Below are 22222 nucleotides of genomic sequence, written 5' to 3'. Positions count from 1 at the left end.
GGGGCGCTAGTGTGTGTACTGTTGGGCAGATAGACAGACAGAGATTCACCTTGAACTCATTGTTGAACTTGCATGCCCGCTGACGCACCAGAAGGCCGACTATAAGGCTTAGCCAACCGAGTGCGAATGTCTTTATGGCCATTAAGTACATGCGTATTTATGCATATGCATGTGTGTATGCGTAAAAACATATGTACTGTACTAAGTGCTGTATTTATTTTGTGGTTGCTTCTTCATTTTGTATGCTTGTTATTGTTGTTGTTTTTATTCTTTTTTCTTTTGCTGTTGTTCATAATTCGCCTGCTGTTCACATTGTGACGTTGCGACAATAAAAGTGAGTGCCACTAAAGGCATGTTTACACAAATGTCTGAGAAGAGCAGTGTGTGTGCATTGCAACATCTGTATTTCCGCTACACACCTATACACTTAAACACACACCTAGTCTTTATACAAGTCGTGCATTTTGTATTTGCTTTGCGTGAATTTTACGAATTCATCTCTTTGCGCTTCAAACCACACATTTTTTCTTCACTTTGTTTTTGCTATTTAATGGATATACTTCACGCGACAGCAAATGCAATGCGGCAGTGGGCAGAAAGGGCTGTGCAGCAGGTTGTGCCACTTTTGGCTGACTCTCTCAACAGCAGCTCTGTGCTCGCAGCTATTGCAACCGCAATCACAACCGCAACCACTACCTCAGCCATTGCCAACAGCTAAGGGCATTGGCAATGGCACTGGCTTGGGCAACGGAACTGGCATGACATGGCATTTCGCGTCGTTGACTTTTGTTGCATGCTGGCAATAAATGTATGCAATGTGCTATGCGCAAAGGGATTTAGTTACTAACTTACTACCTATATATGTATATATATATAGATATTAGGGTGGGTAAAAAAAAAACAGTATTTGTGTTTTGGCTTAGTACTCTAAAAATTGATTGATAGCCACCTCTAAGAAAGTATCTCCAAGTATGAGATCTTAATTGTAACGCGAAGGTCCTCCGCCTTACAGTTTTCAATTTTTTTATTATTATCAAATATAAAAATTCATGACACGCTTTTAACTACTTAAAACTGTCTTGTTTCATAGCTTTTGTATATTCAATTTATTACACAAGCTATGAAACGAGAAAACAAAATGGTCGCTTACCATTTTTCGTAAACCTAACCGTTTAAAAAATATTAACGTTTAAAATTTGATTATTTTAAGGCAAAAATTTAACAGAATTTTTTTCGACATTTCGTGCGAAATTTCCATGGTATCTAAGAAAAAATACAAGTTTTTGTTTTTGGCCCAACCTTATATATTATATACGAGTAGAAGACATTAAAAATGCATCGCTGAAAGAGCTAAAGGCTATACCCGAAATCGAATTTGAGAAATGTTACGACGATTGGAAGAAGCGCTGGCATGAGTTCATAATATCGAATGGAGACTATTTTGAAGGCGACAACATTAATGTAGACAAATGAATAATATTTTTTTTCACAAAACCAAAATTCTCGTTATTTTTTGAATACACCTCGTATATGTATATATATTTTTTTTCACTGCCCCTTTTGGCTGCCTTTTGCGTAGCTGCTCATTTTGCGGTCGTTTTGCGCGCTCAGAGAGAGCATTTTAAATGAATTTTGCGCTAATGTTAAGCGAAACCGCGTGCAAGTGTGAAAAAAATTAGTTTTCACATTTAACAGATTAAAAGTGACAATAAAATGGCTAAATTAATTCATTCTGATGGTTGGCATAATTTATTTAAAATTTTTATTTCAACTAAATGCAGTTTTTCCAATCGGCATACATTTAGCTATTGATTTAATATGAACCTATAAGCCGCCAAAAGAACCTTTGATATTAGCCAATTTTCAGAAACTTTTCGCCATTATTTGTAAAACACTATGGCATATGTCTAAAGGCAGAAGAAGTTCGATCAAATTTGGATTATTTTTTCTAAGTAATGAATTTGCTACATAACATACATTATGCGTACACGGAAGTTGAACCCTAAAAAATTTGACAAATAGGTTCATCAATCTTCAGGCCGAATATTTAATTTTTCCATAATGAAAATTATAAGAATGCATTTGCTCCCAATATTACTAATTATTTATTAAATTATCATAGAATCAAAAAAAAAAAAATATATATATATGTATTTATTTCGATACACTTTTCGCCAGTTACACAATTCAACGTTTAAAGCTCTTGAAATCCCCAATCGTTTTGCTCAATTAATCACCTGCAGTGCTCAATTCAATTAAGCAACTCAGAATTAAATGAAGTGCACGCAGACACCTGTAAATACAGCCATACATACATACATTTGCACGGGGCAGCTTTAAATAGCCGTTAGGTAGCACATACATATGAAAGCATATACATATGTATTGGTTTAATCTCCACCTCCAGCGTCAGAGTTCATTTTGCTGGCAATGGACTGAGCAAAGTGAGGTAATTCAATTATGCAAGCGCGTTGCTGACTTCAATTTGAATGAGTAAAATGAGTATAATACAACAAAAAACGTTAACTTCATTTGCACCGAAGCGATAATAACCTTCACGTATATAAAAGTTTCCATACAAAGACTAGATTTTGATCGATCAGTTTGTATGACAGCTATGTATATGCTATAACGTATAACGGGCCGATCTAAACAATTTCTTCGGATATTAACCCGTTGCCTTGAATAATAGTTCGTACCCAATTTCTTGAAGATATATTATCAAATGAGAAAGTTTTCCATACCAGCTCCGATCGTTCAGTTTTTATGGCAGATATATGCTATAGTGGTCTGATATCGGCGATTCCGACAATATCGTTCTTGGAGAAAAATGGACGTATGCAAAGTTTCAGTAGTTCGCATATATACAGAGAGACGGGCAGACAGACATGACTAAGTCGACTCAGCTCGTCATACTGATCATTTACATATATATTATTATATAGTTTCTGATGTTTCCTACTAGGTGTTACAAACTTCGCGGCAAACTTAATATACCCTGTTCTGGGTATAATAAGTTTTCAATACGATAAGGTGTTACCAGGTAACCTTTCAACATTTCATTTACTGTTATAAACTAAATGAAACAAGCTTTTCCACATTTCATAGATATCTTTTGCAAAATTAGTGCCCGGCTGGAATTCCAATGAACGGCATATTTTTGTATATCCTGCAGGGTAAGTTGGGAGCTTGCCAAACAGTGATGAACTAGAAATTGAAAAAAAGTGTTTTAATTTTGTGAAAGTTCGTGCTGTTAGAGCACACTATAATTCTAAAGCTCACCCAGATATTACAAATTCATATATGAATTTCGTATACTGTCGTATCATAGATGCAGTGTTAGAATAGTTCCGCTTAAAACCGCTAGCATTCATTTCAAATAAATACATTAAATCATCCATGTGTTCGACACGCGCTAAAATTATGTAAATTAAATGTTAATAAATATATTGGAGACTAAAACAAGAAGAAGAAAGTAATATACATAAGTGGCGAGATGAAGGTGAAGGTGAGGACGGAATGACATAGATTGCTTTCACTCAGTTTGGCTCAGACCTTTTCAGAGAAACTTAACTTAAGTTAAAGTTATACTACATAGTAACTTTGGGTTGGCACTTTTTGAAACTCTAACAAGTTTTTGACTCCAATAGTATGTACAGATAGCGGATTCATAACTATTAACGATTTAAGAGAAGAGCATTGTCTCCTTCTCAAATCAACTGCTATACATCACCTACTTAAAACCTCTTTGTTTGTTAGAGTCGGGTTTGCAAATGTAAATACTACTTACCCGGTCGTAGAAGATAGTCCAAATTGCTAAATTCGCTTCTAAATTCAAAGCTGTAAGGAAATACTTTAGTATATGGAGCAGCTAATTCGGTTAAACGTTGCACACCAAAGCGAATAATCGCATCCGAGAAGAAGTCACACAAATGCGCCAAATTCGTATGATCCAGTTCCTTAAAATTTGGCAAATAATACTGCTGCAATCTTTCGTTAATCACACTCAAATTTCCATTATGACTAGCGTACATAAATATTTCGGGCGCCAATTTTTGAAAATCTTCATAAAACCGCCGTTCCAGTTTCGAATCTTTGAAAATATCCACCGCTGATTGACAAAATTCACCGCTGGTAAAACCTATTAGTATAGGTACCTTCGAAAATTCACCACGTTTAAGACTTTCAAATGGATTTTCAGTTAAAAAACGCTCCTGCCCAAAATCATATTCAACCACCGGTAAATATATGTAAATCGGATTATCCTTGCCGAAGACGAAAAGACTACGTAGTGTTGCAGCGATTTCATTACCGTTAAATTTTTGTAAACAATTTAATAATTGCGCTTCAGCCACTACTTCAGTGCAATTAAGTACACGCGCTTGTTTACGCAGCAAATCCAATTGTGAATGCTGTGGCAACACTGTCTGCGGTGGCAGTGAGCCGCTCATTATAATGGCTTTATGAAAAAGTCCACGCGACATGCGTGACACCAAATGTAAATGTACACTCAGAGCACCAGCGCTATAACCCATAAGAGTGACGTCTTCAGGGTTGCCACCAAAATGTCTAATATATTTCTGTACCCAACGCATTGCGTGCACTTGATCCTTGAATCCGGCATTGCCAGGTATTTCTCGGGTGCCAAGTTGCAGGAAACCGAGCGTACCCAAACGATAATTGAATGTTACCAACACAATGGGTTTGGCAAGTAAATAAACGGGATTGATAAATGTACTCAGCGATGAGCCAATATACAGACCACCGGGATGTATGAAAACAAGTACTGGCAATTTAGCGGTTTCAATGTTCTGCAAGATGAAATTTATTAAGTTGAACTTAGGAACTGCGTGAATGAAACTTACGGTTGGCGTATAAATATTGAGTATGAGGCAATGCTCTGAGGCATTTGTGGCGTAAATAGACGGACAATCGTGTCCATCGTAACGTGCATCGATGTAGCTGGGTAATTCATCAAGTGGTTGTGGATCCTAGAATTAATTTAGAGTGATTAATTATGTTACTAGCGTTAGGTAGAATTTTTGTTTTTTATTTTGGATGTATAAAATATTCTAGCAGAATAACTGTCAAAGCAGAGCTTAAAGTAAACTCTTAACTATTAAAATGTGTATGTTATGAGCGAATGCAAGGTAAAGTCGCCTTGTTTGGGTTGCACAGGACAAATACTACACAAGATCCTAAGTAACTCCGAGTATCGAATTTCGCTCTATTTCTATATTTACTAATTTCTCTGCCTCCCTCTATGTATTCCCATACCGTATCAAAACTCTTACCTTGAACCTTAGCTCTTGAATTGGCGGCTTCACGTACGGTATACCACGAAATGCATAATACTCCTCACCGGTCCAAATTTTATTAGACACCCCCGCAACGGTAATCTTACGCTGTTGTTGATCATTAAACTCGATTTCGATAATTTTACCGTTGACCGACGTAGAGATGCTCAAACCTATGTTCATTAAACAATTGAATAATGCCAGCCAGTAAATGGAATTAGTCAGTGACATATATTTAGTTGAAAACATGATGTTCATTCACAAATATATTAAATGAAAATTACAGCGTTAACACTTCTACGTGATTCTGGTATTGAAAACAAACTATGATAATAATATCAGCTGTGGTCTTGTTAATATTTCGCGATATTTAAAATGAGATGAGCGAGCTTCCACTATACAGAGATGATAAGAAACCAACCGAAGCATATTACAAAACACTTACAGTGTAAAGTTAAAATATTGAATGATAATGGACTGTGCGATCTTCGAAGTATCTGTGAGCTCGTTTCAAATCGAAATGAGAGAAACGATTTATATACTACGTACATTCTGGTATAAATTGATTATAGCTCAAAGCTCAGCTTACATACCAACTTAGAATAGAATAATCGGAGCGTTATTGCTGACATACGGTCCCAATTGCTACAAAAAGTGGGCTTCTCGGCCGGATTTTATTTGAGCCAGCTGAGGCGATCATTTATTCAAAATCATTTTTAAAACATAATGACAAATATTTATGTTTATAATGCATGTATTTTATTTCCTTTAGAAAACCAATTGACAAGAAAAACGCCCTTTATTAAATTGCTCGTAAAGTAACTCACCGTCACTATATAAATGTTATTGAATTGCTTCAATCTACTTAATCAAGTTTAATCAATTTATTTCGAAGAAATCTAGTAATCGCACTCAACTACTATTATCTTGCTATCTTCTCTTCAAAAAACTATTAAAATAAATAAAAAATAGAAAGTAGAATCTAATTAATTTGAGCGATTGATTCAACAGTGCAATTCGATTACTCTTATCACTTTAGCTCCCGTAATCTCCATTTCACGCTTCCGACATTCATTGCGCTCACAATTTATTTGGTCAATTAAAGAGCGTATAAACTACTGCTATCGCTATACATGTTTGTTGTTGTTTGTATGTTTGCTTATTATTTTATTTCATTGAATTTGGTTTATTTGCTTAAACAGCTCACTCATTGCTCCAGTTGAACGCGCTGCAGTCACGAGTATTTCCCAACTAAATTGTTTCAATTGGTTTCTCTCACTTTCGCCGGCATTCGTGTAATTAAATTCTAATGAAACTTTCAGCTCTACGATTGAACCTATCCACAAATATGTTTGTATTGCTTTGAAAAGTACAAAAACAAAACACAGAAACAGAAATCAAATACGCACATAAATAACGGAGTTGGAATTTAAATAAGTGCTCAGTCATTTTGAGATTTCGAGAGTACAGAGTGTATTTTGACAGCTGTCAGGCTTGATTGTCAATTTTAAACAGTTAAGCCTTTGTGCATAACTATTATTTATATATAATAATATATTGCGAAAGAGAAATACATATACATATATATAACATAATATAAATATACATATATGAAAATATATGTAAGTATAAGAATTCTTCAAGAATTTTCCAGTCGACCATTTTATAATGTAATTTCTGAGTCACAATACCAGGGCATACCTAGATTAGCCAATGAATAATAATCAAAAAGAAATTATATAACAATTCCATATGTATTAAATCACCGTTAAATTTCAAAAGTACAATACATAACACATAACCCTGTGTTAATATATATACCAAGTATAATTAAAAGCCCTGGCACCATATTATATACAAAATTCAATTGTATTTCATTGAAAGTGGCAAAGTAATAAAAGCCACCAGCGCCATTGGTAACAGCAGGAACAGCAGTAAACTATTTAATTTGAAACGTCAAAATAATGTGAGACGTATTTTAGCAAATACATAAGCAAATATGACGGCTTATGTGATCTGAGCAATTAAAGGGTATTTTTTGTTGAGTTTGCTTTAATCCACAGGCTGCAGCAGTGGTTGAGTAATAAATTTATATGCAAAAACAAAACCGGCGTAACATTTCACTTGGTCGGGTGACCTATTCGATCATATGAGCTTCCGTTAGTAAGAGCGTAGTAGTACGGAAGAGTACATATTGTCATGTGTATATGACATACTTAGGTGAATGGAGCGCTCACAACGCTTCTATACTTCTCCATATCTTGAAAAATCTATAAACAATAGACATATATATCTACCAATTGGAACAGGATAACTAGATGTCTTGGATTCCAGTTGTTTGACTGTCCATCCGACCGTCTGTAGTAAAAATTAACATATATTAATGAAGCATGGTACACTTGTTCCTTGGCATTATCTGAATGTTTGATTTTGAAGATGGTCAAAAACAGATCATTACCACGCCCACAAAATGCCGATAATTGCAGAAATATAAAACAGTTAAATGTGCATAACTCACTAACTAAATTCTTAAAAATCATAAAATTATAGGAATCGGTGTAAAAATTGGACAACGGACATGCACCGGCCACTCTTAGGTAAAATTCTATACCTCTCGAACTACTCGATCCATTTCAACTAAATTTGGTGGATAATGTTATACTTACATTTGCATGTTATACTGTGAAACTGGGCGAAATCGGAAAACAACCACGCCTACTTTCCATAAATCACATTTCAATTCCATATGATCATTTCATTTTAGACTATATAAATAGGGAAAGGATAAAGTTAGTGGAACATAACCTTGTACAATTAGTGCACATAAGATATCTCATCTCATTTCTAAAAATTGTTTAAATCGGACTATAACTCTTCAAACCCCCAAATATCGATATGTGCATATTGCTGACATTTTACCGAAAGTATCGGTCAATCTGTGGGATATATTTTTGAAATTCAGATAGATACCATAACTGATAATATATGGTTTGTGTCAAAAATTTATAAAATCGGGTCAATACAGGAAGTAGCCCCAATATACCTAACACAAAGTTTTTAAAATTTTTGGTTGACTTTATACCTTACTTTCGCCACCCTAAATGCGTTTACATTGTTCGAAAGCTATTAAGCATAAAGCTCAAGAATTGGCAGAATTTCGATACGGGCCTCGAGCGTAAATTTTATAAACGCTGATAGCTACGGAACTGCTATATACATATGTATAGTACTTAACAGTATTCGAAGATAAAAAACTGATTTTTTCGGTTACCAATTGAAGAATCCGAGGTCAGTCGATTGTGCATCGTTCATATAATCTCTTTGAACAACTACATTAATTTTTGTCGGGATCGCGACTAATACTGCCGAATCCACTACACGGTACGCATCTAAAGTCTATTAAATTTTGCTCGATCGAATTTTTGCATCGAGTGAGAAAACTGGTTATGATACAAATTAGGGATCACAATAGCCGAGCAGAGTTGCAGAGCACTAAGTATTTAACTTAAGAAAAACGAAAACGAAAAGAGGAGAGATATCTTGTGCGGCATATAAGATAGAAAAGTTTTACACCACTCTTCTCTTAACTATTGACACTCTTATATTAACAATAATTTTACTTTTTATATCATATAGACTATAAAACGTATACATATATTATATATAAATGATCAGCATGACGCTGAGTCAATTTAGCCATGTCCTCTTCCCTCATTTTTTGAGATACCGATCTGAAATCACACACACAAACACATGCGCCAAAAGCGTGAAAACATTCACGCTACAATCAACGCGTCTGGCGATGAAATTTAACGAAGAAAGTTCGTTGCATATACTTCCAAACATATGTATGTATGTGTGTATGTAATTATGAGGCACAGTAATAACGGTACTATGGATGGTATGTGTGCAATTGTGTGCGACAGCTTCCTGCAGAGTGTCAAGAATGGCCGACTATGAGATTGCAAAGCTTGGCGGTGCATGATTGAGCAAGTTTGTACTTGTATGTAGGTATGCGTGAGCGAGCGAATTGGCATCAGCGTAAACTTCCTGCACTTATATGTATGTATAAGCCTGTTTGTATATGGTATATATATGAATGTACGTGTATGAGGGTGTTTGGCTTGTTTGTGTCGACTTGACTTCACTTAGCCGGGCTTGAGTTGCAGGCGTTCTGCTACTAACCAAACAATGCCGCGATGAGTTCATTCATTCATTGAAATGTTGAAAAAGAGAGAAAAGTAAAATCAAACAAAAACAACACAAACAGAAAACTGTATGCAAATATTTACAATTCCTACACGTTTACGCTTTGTTTACACATTTGTAGGCTAGCAGTGATGTGACGAGTCGAATATACAAACATACAGTTATGTGCATATTTAGAGGGATCTTCAACGGGTTGTAAACAGTTTTTTGGAAAAGATAAAAAGCGAGAGTGGCAATAGGCGCTAAAAAGCCGATTTTTTTTATGCTTGCGAAATTGTGTAACAACTATTGTAATATTCTATAACCCTATAATAAAATTACGAAAGCACGAAATCTCGATATGCTTTCAACTATGAATGCTAGAGAGAAAAAAGTTTGCTATGAAAAAAAACTGTAGCTTATACGGCTAGAATCGTGATCGTATTTCGCGTTCAGTCGTTTCGACTATAAATGTCGAGGCCCAGATTTAGGCTTTTTAGCAGCTCTGTTATATTTTTACAGTTAAGACGCTAGACTGTCTGTGTCCCTCTGAACTATAACTGTTCCTACAAAGTTCTAGAGTATTGTCAAACAAAGGAGAAATTTCAAAGGTCAGATTGCGCATGTTCTCTTAACTACTGCGACTGAGAATACGTGAAGCATTCGCGAGCTCAACTATGTAAATAGTTAATTTTTAGAGTGATTCGTATACCTGACTTCAGCGTCTTGTTCATTAATTCTTAGTGTAAAAGTATCGTTGCTCCAATATCAAACGGAATAAACTTCGGTTTTTGCCCTTGTTAGAGTTTAACAAGCGGAAAATATTTATGGTTTTAAACTGGAACAATTTTGATATTTGGCAAAGGTTGTAATGTTAATAATATGGCCTTTTATGCGAAATACTCTTGGAAATGCATACTTGGTCACATGATCGAGGGCAACTGATACAGCTTTTTGGTGCAAAGATCTACGAATTTTTATGTTAGAGAAGGCTCAAATTCAATCCTACTTTTTTCAGACAGTTTTCATGGAGACCAATTATTAAAGAGAGAGTAAAAAAAGCATCGGTTGCCTTATATTGCTCTAGAGAAGCTATAGGGAAAAGGTGGGGACTCTCATCAAAGGTTACAATCGCTAAGAAGTTGAACGTATCCAAAGAGCCGCTTTTATCGGCATTTCCGCTGTATAGCGGATCACACCAAGAATATCACTTAATGCCATTTTACACCTGTGGACATTACCGGCAAGGGCATTGCTGCGAAGTGCTCTTAGGGAAGCTGAGTATATAGACGCGCCAAAATTTTCAATTCCTTCAACTGCATCCATGAAAACTTGGATCACTACGTCGCAGCGGTTGCTCGTGGTGACTTTTTCTCTGCTCATATACCGACAAGGGATATGTGGTTGGGGGAGAAGTCGCTGAAGAAGAAACGCAGTGAGTTTTTTCACGGATGGATCGAAGCTAGGAAGAGGAGTTTTCTGTAAAGATCTCTCCGTCAAGCTTAGATTTAGGCTACCGGACCACTGTAGTGTCTTTCAGGTAGAAGTGGCTGCTAATAAGGTAGCAGTAAGCACTCACTCCGGCAGCAGAGCTCAACTAGCGTTAAGCTCGCAGGAGTCCTCACTAAAAATAGCACCAAGCTACGTTATTATCAGACTCATTTGGTTGACTGGTGAGGTGGAAACTTCTCGACAGTCCTTCTTTCGGCGAACTAAAAGACAAAGCCTGGCATTAGTTTTGCTTTCTTGGGGTGGTATTTCTCATTCAAGGCGATTTACAAGCTGATCGTTGTGTTTATTGACACATTTATAGTACAAGTGTACATCAATACCTCTCGAGTTTACCTACTACAACATTTGCTTTAATATACAGTTATTGGGTTAATAAAGTCTAACGGTACACTACCACATGCGACAACTTAATTGTTAGCTTTTATCGAGTTCTTAGGTGACGTGAAGTAAGTGTTTAATTTATCGCTTTTATTATTGCTAGTGGAATCGTGCCGAGCTTGTGACTTAACCTTAGCATACGAGTAAGTGTAAGTTACCGTTATTGCTAGTGCTTTTAACACGTTCAGTATTGTGGAGCGCATATTCGCTTGTAGCTTCTACTTCTCGTCGCTCTGACTGTCGTTCAAGCAGTTTCAATTTGTTTGAAAAGTATAGCAAACGCACATGAGCAACTTTATTGGGTAAACAAGCTGACAATCAGGATATTCAGCACATAAAATGAATGTGATTGTCGTAATTCACTTCCATTTATTTACTTGACAATTGATTGTTTCCGATGAAGCGGAGGAAATGCATTTTCTCACAATCTGATATTTTTATTTTTATTTTATTTGCACCACCATTGATTTGGTAACCAACCGGATTTTATTTTTCCTGATTAAATGAAGTTCGACTGTGTAAACAGATAGAATCGTAGAGTCAACATAGCTGATGTGCGCACTTTTAAATGCATTCACTCGTAATATTCAAAGAGAGTATTAACACAAATATCTCTCTGTGTTTGTGAGATTTTCACATTTTATAGGCGCTGGCGCTAAGTATATTTACTTAACATAAAGCTCTTTAAATGAAATTAGATGAGCAACTAATGTTATTTGACACATTTTTCACCTAATTTCACTAATTGCGTTCGTTGACCTCTGAGTTCACTTTTGAGAATTTGAAGGGAATTCACTATTAGTTTGTAAGTTTGCTCTTACTATTAGAGTATTTATCGCTTAATTACTTAATTAACGAGTGAATATTGAGCAAGGGCCTCGTATATAAAATGCTTTAATAATTAAAAAAGACTGAATTGATTTGTCGGATATTCTATTAGAGTCAGTGAATTTCAGTAAAATATTTCAATGCTTAAAACAGAGGTTCGAAAGAACTACAGAACGATTGTTGGCCTTATGAGAGGTCAAAACTTAGTGGCATTACATGCGCATAAGGGGAACATAAGTAACGACTATACATATTTGTATAAAACAACTAAAAAGGGTCCCTTCTTCAAAATGTTCACTCCACAATATAAGTAGATTTGTATAAAAGCATATTATCTTCCTTCATAACCTTCAATTATTTTGAAATTGCTTCGTTATCGCTTGCTGCTGAGTACTGTCAAATACACATTTCAATTTGATTTTTCAGCTGATACTAAGCTAGATAATCGATAAGAATGTCATTTGCATACCCAATAGGAATTTGGATGAGGCAGTTTATCGAAATAATTGCTTTCTGAATTATGCGAAATTTTGTAATATAAAATTGTTTATAGAAGATAATATGTAAACGTGTTTAGTTTCAATATTAAGTGCTAAAAAAGTATAATTAGTAATGACTTAATGTTTAACATTATAAAAACCAACTACTAAACAAAAATATGCAGGAATAACAGACTTTATTAATAAATTTTCCAAAAGTACTTTATTTTTAATTATTCAAACAAGAAAATGCGTTACCTTTGGCTACACCGAAGTTATAATACCCTTTACATGTACATTTCCTATAGCATCATAGCATGTAAAAAATCTTGCCAATAATTTTGATTGTTTAATTGGTCTGACATCTACATGCTGTGAAGTTTCGATCGAAACAATTTCTTCGGAGGTTGTACCCTTTGCCTTGGACAATAACCTATGCCCAATTTCGTGCCGATATCTCGTCAAACAAAAACAAATTTCTATACAACGCCTGAATTTTGATCAATCAGTTTGTATGGCAGCTATATGCTATATTAATCCGATCTGAACAATATTTTCGGAAATTATATTGTTGCTTCAAACAATGACTCATTTCAAATTTCTAAGGTATTTCGTCAAATTCAAAAGTTTTCCATAAAGGGACTGGATTTTGATCGTTCAGTTTTTATGGCAGCTATAGAAGCATTAGTTCGCTTATATATATACCTATATATATATACATATATATAGACTGATGTAGTCATCCTCTCAGCTTATCATACTGATCATTTATATATTTATTTTATAGGGTCTCCGACGTCACTTTCTGTGTGTTACAAACTTCGTGGCACACTAAATATACTCTGTGCAGGGTATAAAAATAGTTATATTAATATATCGTTAAAATATTTCCACTGGGTGTGTGACCAATTCTTTTCTCTCTTTGATTTATAACCTACATGCATATACATGCGTACTTTATAGTATATGCTCCAAATTCCGTGCTCGAAATTCCATGAATAGCAAAAGACGGCGAGCTGTGATAAAAAAGCAACAGTAAAGATAGCGCAAATGGAAAATCTTTCAGTTTGTGTTATAACAGTAAATTTGCTTCATTGTGGCATGCTTCGAGCGGGCGTGTGTGTGTCTAATGGGTCCTTAACTACTAACACATACAAATCATATTTATAGCTTTTCTAATTTTTATTTTTTTTAGCATGTTGTTGTTGTTTTTGTTTGAAGCATGGATTTAAATTTCTAGATTTACTTACACACATATGCATTTGATACATTGGAATAGTTGGCTAATATACTGTCGCTTATACCACTAACACAGCAAAGTTTTTGATTTCATCTTTGAAAAACTACATATATTTGTGTGTACTTATACATATGTCCTCCTATGACTCTATAGTGTGTCTTCACATGTGTGTGTGTGTTTGTGGATAATTCAATTTTGCGAAGCTTTGGTTTCTGACATCTAATTTTATCGCTTAAGTGATTTCTTTTTGTTGCGCTAAGATCTGTTGTTTGTAGAAGTAATTTTGCAATCATCCGAAAATATACAAAAACGGACGAAAGAGAAAAATATTGTAGTCTAGTTGGAAAAAATCATTAAAAAATTTCTGATATATTATTATGTGAATTAAGTTTTATAGACATCTCATGACGTTAGACACTTGTGATTCACCACACCATCAATAAACACTGCTCCTTGATGGAGCTTCATCGCCGAAAATTGAATTATGTTAAGTTCATCGATGCACTGTTGCTGAGTTAATCCACGTCGAAATTTGTCAAAAATAATCGCCAGAAAATGTTCGTGATTAAATTCCATTTTTTAGTCGAGATGAATATTTTAAGTTACTGTAAACAACACAAATAGCGCTCGTATGTCAAAACGTTCTGCGTATGTTATACAACAAAAATGTCAAACCTTACGACAAAGTTGCGAGTTGCCAGAATGCAACACTAGGGTTGCCAAATCCCGAAATATAAATGGCAACCTACGTATATATAAACATACACGCCAAAAGCTAGTATTCGTGTTTGTTATGAATCAAGAACGACTTTTTAACTTTTTACCATATTTTCTAACTCAACACTGCAACAGCGCTGAATTAAATTGCGGAAAATCAGTTGTTGACACAACATATTCAATTACTTGTCATTGCGCATTTGTGCAATATTATACGCTTCATAATTCACATGCTTACTAATGAGCCGGCAGGCGCTTATTGCAGTCTTCGGTTATTGTAATTATGAAATATTAATTCTTAATTGTCGTTGGCAACGCTGAAATGCGCACGCATTCGAATTTTGTTGCACTCCTTATGCCATCAAATGTTGACTCCAACTTACATATGTGCCTATGTATGTTTGCTTTGTTATTGGCTGACATTATGAGAAAACAAAAACTTTACAAAAAACAATTATCTTAGTTGCTGTCGCACTTTTAAAGGGTCTTTCATTTGGAGCACTTAAACATTTTCTTATATTAACGAAGAATTTGTTTTTTCACGAGCATAATGGCTCTGAACATTTTACCTCTATGTAAAATTTATAGTTTGAATCTTCAGAGTAACAGTTAAAGCGGGTAAATTTGTTAAACAATTCAGCTCAAAACAAAATAATTGCATTGACCAGTTTTACGCATTAGAAAGTCAATTCAATTTAGCAACTCTTGGTAGAGTCATAGTTGCCCTTATCTCCCCGCAAACGTACTAAATGTTGACTTCCAACCGGTCAACCGTAGCAAGTTAATTCACATAAGCTATCGACTTTACGCACCTTCCAATAAGTTAATCTAACAGCGTGAAATCACTTGAACTAGGCAGCTTATGTGGAATTCATTTCTTGATAAGATACGTGCAACAAAAATTCGTCCAAATAAAGACCTAATTTCACACGCTGTATGACTCGTTCTAACATCATACTGGCACTTAGATGGATCATCGACGAGAGTCAAAAACCCGATAATCATTTGTCTGTAGCGCTGAACATAGAGTCCATTGACTTCATTTTTCAGTTTTAAACGTGAAGGAACTAACAATTATCCAATTTAATTTGGATACAAGGACGCTTTTTCGAAATTGTTCCATATGGAAACTTTGCTTAGTCGTGTCTTTTTGTGACACAAATGTAACGTATGGGTCAGATTTCGGCAGTTCCGACAAACGAGCAGGTTTTTGGGTAAAAACGACGTGCGCAAATTATCAGAACGATCTCTCACAAACTGAGGGACTAGTTCGCTTACCTACAGATTGACGGACAGACATATGGACATGCCTAAATAGACTCAGTTCGTCACGCTGACCAGTCATATATACCATATATTAGGTCAAGTAAAAAGTTCGTTCGGTTTTTATCAAAGAGATGGCGTTATTGCCCATAGTACTAGTGTTATGTGTCGCATCATGTCATACTATACGGCGCTGAAAGCGTATTTATTCGCGCTAAAAGTTTGTCTTTGGCAGTTTTTCGATTGATTTACTCAGTTCGTTGTGAGCGCTCGTCAAAGATGGACACCAACAAAGAGAAAACTCGCTATATTTTACAATTCTTCTTCGATCAAGGCGAAAAAGCAGCCAAAGCGGTTGAAAAAATTAATTTAGTTTATGGGCCCAATACTGTAAACGAACGTGTAGCACAAAAGTGATTTGCTAGGTTCCGTTCCGGTAATTTCGATGTCAAAGATGCTCCACGCGTCGGGAGGCCTGTCGTCGAAAATTGCGATCAAATCATGGAAATAGTGGAAACAGACCGTCACGTGAGCATTTATTTAATTGCTGAGGAACTAAAGATAAGCCAGAAAACCGTTTGGAACCATTTGCATAACCTTGGATTCAAAAAGGAGCTCGATATTTGGGTGTCACACGAACTAACGCAAAAAACATGATGGACCGAATTTCCATCTGCAAATCGTTGCAGAATCGCAACAAAATCGACCCGTTTCTGAAGCGGATTGTGACTGGCGATGAAAAATGGGTCCCTTACGACAACATCGAGCGCAAACGGTCGTGGTCAAAGCTCGGGGAAGCGGCCCAGTTGGTGGCCAAGACCGGATTGACGGCCAAGAAGGTTTTGCTGTGTGTTTGGTGGGATGGGCAAGGAATCATCTACTGCGAGCTGCTCCCCTATGGCCAAACACTCAATTCGGCCCTCTACTGCCAACAACTGGACCGCTTGAAGGCAGCACTCATCCAGAAGAGGCCATCTTTGATCAACAGAGGCCGAATTGTGTTCCATCAGGACAACGCCAGGCCACACACGTCTTTGGTGACTCGCCAGAAGCTCCTGGAGCTCGGATATGAGGTTCTAAAGCACCCACCTTATAGTCCGGACCTGGCACCAAGTGATTACAATCTTTTCCTGTCCATGGCGAACGCGCTTAATGGTGAGAATTTGACCTCAAGAGAGGCCTGTGAAAATTGGCTCTCCGAGTTTTTTGGCAATAGGGACGTAGTCTTCTACGAGAGGGATATAATGAAGTTGGCATCTCGTTGGCAACAAGTTTACGAACAAAACGGCGCATATTTGACTTAAATCGGGCAAATGCGCACAAAGTTATCATCTTTTGAAAAATCAATAAAAAACCGAACGAACTTTTTACTTTACCTAATATTTTATAGGATCACCAATGTTCCCAGCAGGTTCGTGACAAACTTAATATACCTAGTTCAGGGTATAAATGATATCAAAAGCAATTTTGTTCGAGGAAGTTGACACTCTAAGTATATCAAAAATAAGTATTAGGTATGTCACCCACGAAGATTTGAGTATTCCCCGGATCTAGCCTTTGGCGACTTTTTTCTGCTTTCAGACCTCAAAAATGTAAAAAAATCATCGAGCTTATTACAAGCTTAATACAAATATTTATTAAAACTTACGGCTTATACTTATCGAGACAGCCTTTAAAACATTTATTTATTTCCATTTCTTGTCTTTGTTGTGTTGCAATTACTGGCATTTATTATTATTGTTGCATGTTTGCATTTGCGAATCGCATTCTGGCTGCAATCGCCTGCCTACATGTGTGCCTGTTGTGCGGATGTATGAGTGTGCAGTTTCATTTTACGCTTTCAGTAGCTTGTTGATTTTCTTTATTTTACTGAGCATTTCTGCTTATTCTTGCCTTACATGTCAATGCTTTATTTACACTTTAATTTTTTTGTTTTATTTATTATTTATTTTTATTTTTTTAAAATTACTGTTTTTTATTTCGGTTTTCTGTTATGTTTTTTTTTTTGCATCGAGGCGTCTCAACTGGTTCACCTTGAGCAGCCTTTCGTGGCAGGCAGCCTACTGCTGTTTACCTGCTTTTATCTTCACTCGTTCACTTTTGCCTTCGATTTGCTTCGTTTCGCTTGGTTAAAGTTTCGATTTCGCAGTCAACTGTCTACGGTTTTTCGCAAGAATCGCCCATAAAAAAAGTGCAAAAGTAGAACTCTATGTTCTGTGTACTATTCTGTTGCATGCAACCGTCGCACGATTTCGCGCAAACAAGCCGCAATCGTTGCGCATGTTGGTGTGTGTTTTATGGGTGTTGCGAGCGGTGTAAATGAGTAGGTTACGGCGACTAAGAATTTGTGGCATAACCTATATGCATATATACTTAAATACATACATATATATATACTGACAGCCATATTTCTGGTGTTTCAATAGCGACGAAAAAGCTTGTAAACCCCTATTACTATTGTCACTTTTGTAAGGCAATTAAGAAATTATAAAAACAAGAAAAAAAATTAAGAAACAAAAATTTTTTGTTTTGTAGTTAGTGCTGAGTTTTCATGTGGAACACTGATTTTGAAATTAATTTTTGTTAACCTAAAAACTTCAATTCGTTATGCGCATTTGCGATTAGTTTATGTAAAGGCAATTAGAATTCTTGATTGCTTAATTTATTTGTATTTATTTGTAAAGAAAACACGCCAACACCGGTTGAACCGAAACCATAATACCCTTCTTTACCAGAACTTGATATTGATCGTTCAGTTTCTATAGCAGCTAGTTATATGCTATAGTGACTTGTTCTGAACAATTTCTTCGGAGTTTGCACCGCTGTCTCAGACAATAGTCCATAAAAAATGTTGTGAAGATATCAATTCAAATGGAAAAGTTTTCCATAAAAGCACTTGATTTCGATCGTTCAGTTTGTATGCCAGCTATATGCTACAGTGGTCCGATATCGGCGCTTCCGACAAATGAGCAGCTCTTTCGGGAGGAAAGAAGGTGTGCAAAATATCAGATCGATATCTCAAAAACTGAAAGACTAGTTCGCGTATATACAGAGAGAAGAGCATCTGGAAAGAAAGGGAAAGAGATAAAGAATAGTAAATGGGGGAGATGTGCAAATTGCAGACATCTTAGCTACATCTAGTCATGGAGTGTCGCCTCAATTTTCAACAACTCCTTCGATTGTTATAGAAGAAAGTGAGGAAGAAAGAAAGGATAGTACATAATACTAAAATGTTCACACAGTTCTCGAAGGTTTCTGTGATGATTTAATTTAGCGAAGAGAACAGCGGCGTAGAACATCGAACATATGACAGTAAAATATTCTGCCAGCTCCAAGAGTATTCAAATCTTTTTGCATGTGTTACTATTATTCTAGTCAACTAAAAAGTGTGTTTTTGTGTAATTGTTTAAACTAGTTAATAAGCTGAGGTAATTAAGATGCTAATTGGTTTAAAAGAGAAAACTTATTTTTCCCGCTATTTGAAGCATTGCAATATAATTTTTTGTTTTCTTGTTAAATCTCCAACAAAATTCGATACAAAGATATTTTTCTTCCATTTACATGCAGTCAATTAAGTATTAATTGTGTAATTAGTTAATTGGTCCATTCTATGGTAAATTGAGAACAATCAGGTGTTTATTTGGTAATCGCTTAATTAATAGAGTGTTTGAGCATGATTTAATATAGTTTTAGAAAAGTCTTGGACTATTATAGGTTAGATAACCCAGAACAGTTTGGAAAATTTTTTCTGTACTTCTTTTACCTTATTCTGAAAACTCATAGATTTAGACATTTACCCTTGATCATAAAAAGTCAACCGGAAGTTCGAAAGCATTTATATTAGGCATATGGGGGTTAAGTAAAAATATTTTCTTCGAATTTCAATAGACTGTTCGGTAAAAAATCAGCCATATGCACTGGTGTCCACATATCTAGTGTCTGTGTCCTTGAAAAGTTATAGTCCGATTGCGACAATTTTTGGGATTAAGACGCAATGGCTTGAGGGCACTAATTGTGTTGATAATTTCACTGATGTTTGATTTGTATACTGTAAAAAGAAATAATGAGATGGAACTTAAAAGTTTATTAAAAGGGAACAAAGCGTGGTAGTTGTCCGAAGTTGTCTACGATAAGGATGATTGGAAAACCTTACACAACAAATTTGGTTAAAATTTGTCTAGTAGTTCTTGAGATATAAGATTACACCTAAAAGTGGGCGGTGCCACGCCCATCGTACACTTTTTACATCGGCTCGAATAAAGCTTTTCCCTACAGTCTTGGCTGTGAGATTTTAGGCTTGTGGCCCTTTTACTCAGTGAGTTATTGCAGTTTTACTACAGTTATGTATCTTAATTAAGTGCTCAGTTACGGCACTTTATAACGAAAATGTTCACGAGTTAATTCCATTTTTTGGCCGAGATGAATTTTTTAATTCCCTGTAAACAAAACAATTCACGATTAAATGACAAAACGTTCTGAGTGATGTTATGCTAAAAAATGTCAAACTTTCCAATGGAAATGTCAGATTGCACCTGGCAACACTTAGTGTTGCCTAGGCCAGCCAGCTATACAGCAGCCCTCGTATAACCTTGATTAGTTTAAGGTTTACTCTAAACTTCGTGAATGATTTTTGTTTTTGTAAAAGATAAAAATGAAAAAACCAAAAACTGGGTTATTTGAATTTTTCACATATCTTTTATGGTAATTGGAAAAAGTGTTGTAGATTTTTTCCTTACCTACAACTTTGCTTTATAATTTTGTTATTTTAGCACTCGTAGTTTTGCCGGAAGTCAATATAAACCGTGTTTAACCCTTGAAAATCAAACCATGCCGCTCGACATCTTCTTTCCGACTTCAGGTCGCCTGTAAATAATTTTTTCTTTTCATTTTTATTATTTTATCTTTCGTTTCCAATGGGTTCAACCTACTACAAATTTTTTTAACTTTTTACCATTTTCAAAAGCTTCTCGTCTAATACAAACAAATAGGTATATTTTAGAATAAGTATTGATTAAAAATAATTTGCAGTGAATTCTTAATATTATGTTTAAAAATATTTCGTAAATTCAAAGTCAACATTATTTAATAAAATTTATCCTTCTTTTCATTTCAGGTAAGCTGACAGTGACTTTTTGAACTAATTTCAATGCAAGTCTCTTGTAAGTTATCTAAGCCATAAAAAATTACAAAACTGATAATTAATTTAATTTATAATAGTATAATTTTCGATTGACAAACTTGGTGAATAAACGTAATTACTCTGCCAACTCATCTACACTAGCATTACACGCACTTGAGTATTTGCATAATAAATTAAATTAATTGAATTGACGTATTTCTTGCGAGACATATCGCTATATGTAAATATATCGACTAAAATGTGTGCGTGTATGTCCTATGCATGTGTTTGGTCACGCGCACAAAACGCCCCTTAGTGTAGTAAATATGTAAATATCTAAATGTATATGTATGTGTATCATATGTGTGTAGCCAAATAACTATGCATGCAAATTACGGTAAACAATTCACCCAGAAAGCCAACCCAACCCCAATGTATTTCAAAAGCAAGAACCACACCTGCCTCTGGCCACAACACCATACAGATGTACATACTTATATACATACACATACATACATATATGCATACATACATACATATATACATAGATATATTCATTTATGGTTGGCATTCCGGTCATATGCAAATGCGCTCATATGTAGATAGACATCGAGCTTCAGCTGCAAACTGCTTTGCAACAACAATAGCAAAAGCTTCCGTAATTCAAGTAAGTGTCGCAATTTGTTGTTGTAATGTTTTCATTATTTTTTTTTTTTTGTAGTTATGCTTTGCATATATTTGTAGTTTTAATAATATAAATTAATAATTTGCTGTTTCTTGCTGTTGTTGTTTCTTAAGAAAAAGTTTAACATAACCTTTAAGCATAAGTATACATATGTGAATATATGTTTATATCATATTATATAATATATTCTAACAAATATTAGCATACTGAATAATTTGTTTAACTATTTTTTGTAATATCTCCAGAAAAATACTTTGTAAGATTTCTATATTTTAATTGTGACATATCGTAGAATGCTTAGTGTGTTAAGCTGAATTGATTTAGCAATTACCGTCTGTCCGCCTGTCTGTTTATACGTCCTCAGTTCTTAAGATATCGTTCTGCAATTTCGCACACGTTCTTTCCTCTTCAAACAGCTGCGCATTTGTCGGAATCGCTGATATCGGACCACTATAACATATAGCTGCCATACAAGCTAAACGTTCAAAATTAACTTCCTGTATGGCAAACGACTGT

General features: G+C 35.3%; 2 protein-coding genes across 3 annotated transcripts in view; one reads left to right on the top strand and one right to left on the bottom strand.

The window, feature by feature from the left end:
- Positions 1 to 22222, top strand: part of msi (RNA-binding protein musashi) — a 308511-nt gene that overhangs the window by 164623 nt on the left and 121666 nt on the right. The window lies entirely within an intron of this gene.
- LOC106620828 (juvenile hormone esterase) lies at positions 2847 to 6208 on the bottom strand. The gene is made up of 5 exons (XM_014239451.3): positions 5295 to 6208; positions 4866 to 4991; positions 3791 to 4811; positions 3283 to 3415; positions 2847 to 3207 (listed from the first exon to the last, which is right to left on the bottom strand). Exons 1-5 carry the CDS (start codon positions 5553 to 5555, stop codon positions 3060 to 3062), a joined length of 1689 nt encoding a protein of 562 aa, XP_014094926.3. The 5' UTR covers positions 5556 to 6208; the 3' UTR covers positions 2847 to 3059.

The sequence above is a fragment of the Bactrocera oleae genome, chromosome 2 (genome assembly GCF_042242935.1).
Source record: "Bactrocera oleae isolate idBacOlea1 chromosome 2, idBacOlea1, whole genome shotgun sequence".
Classification (NCBI taxonomy): Eukaryota; Metazoa; Arthropoda; class Insecta; order Diptera; family Tephritidae; genus Bactrocera; species Bactrocera oleae.
This window is presented reverse-complemented; position numbering and strand designations above follow the sequence as displayed.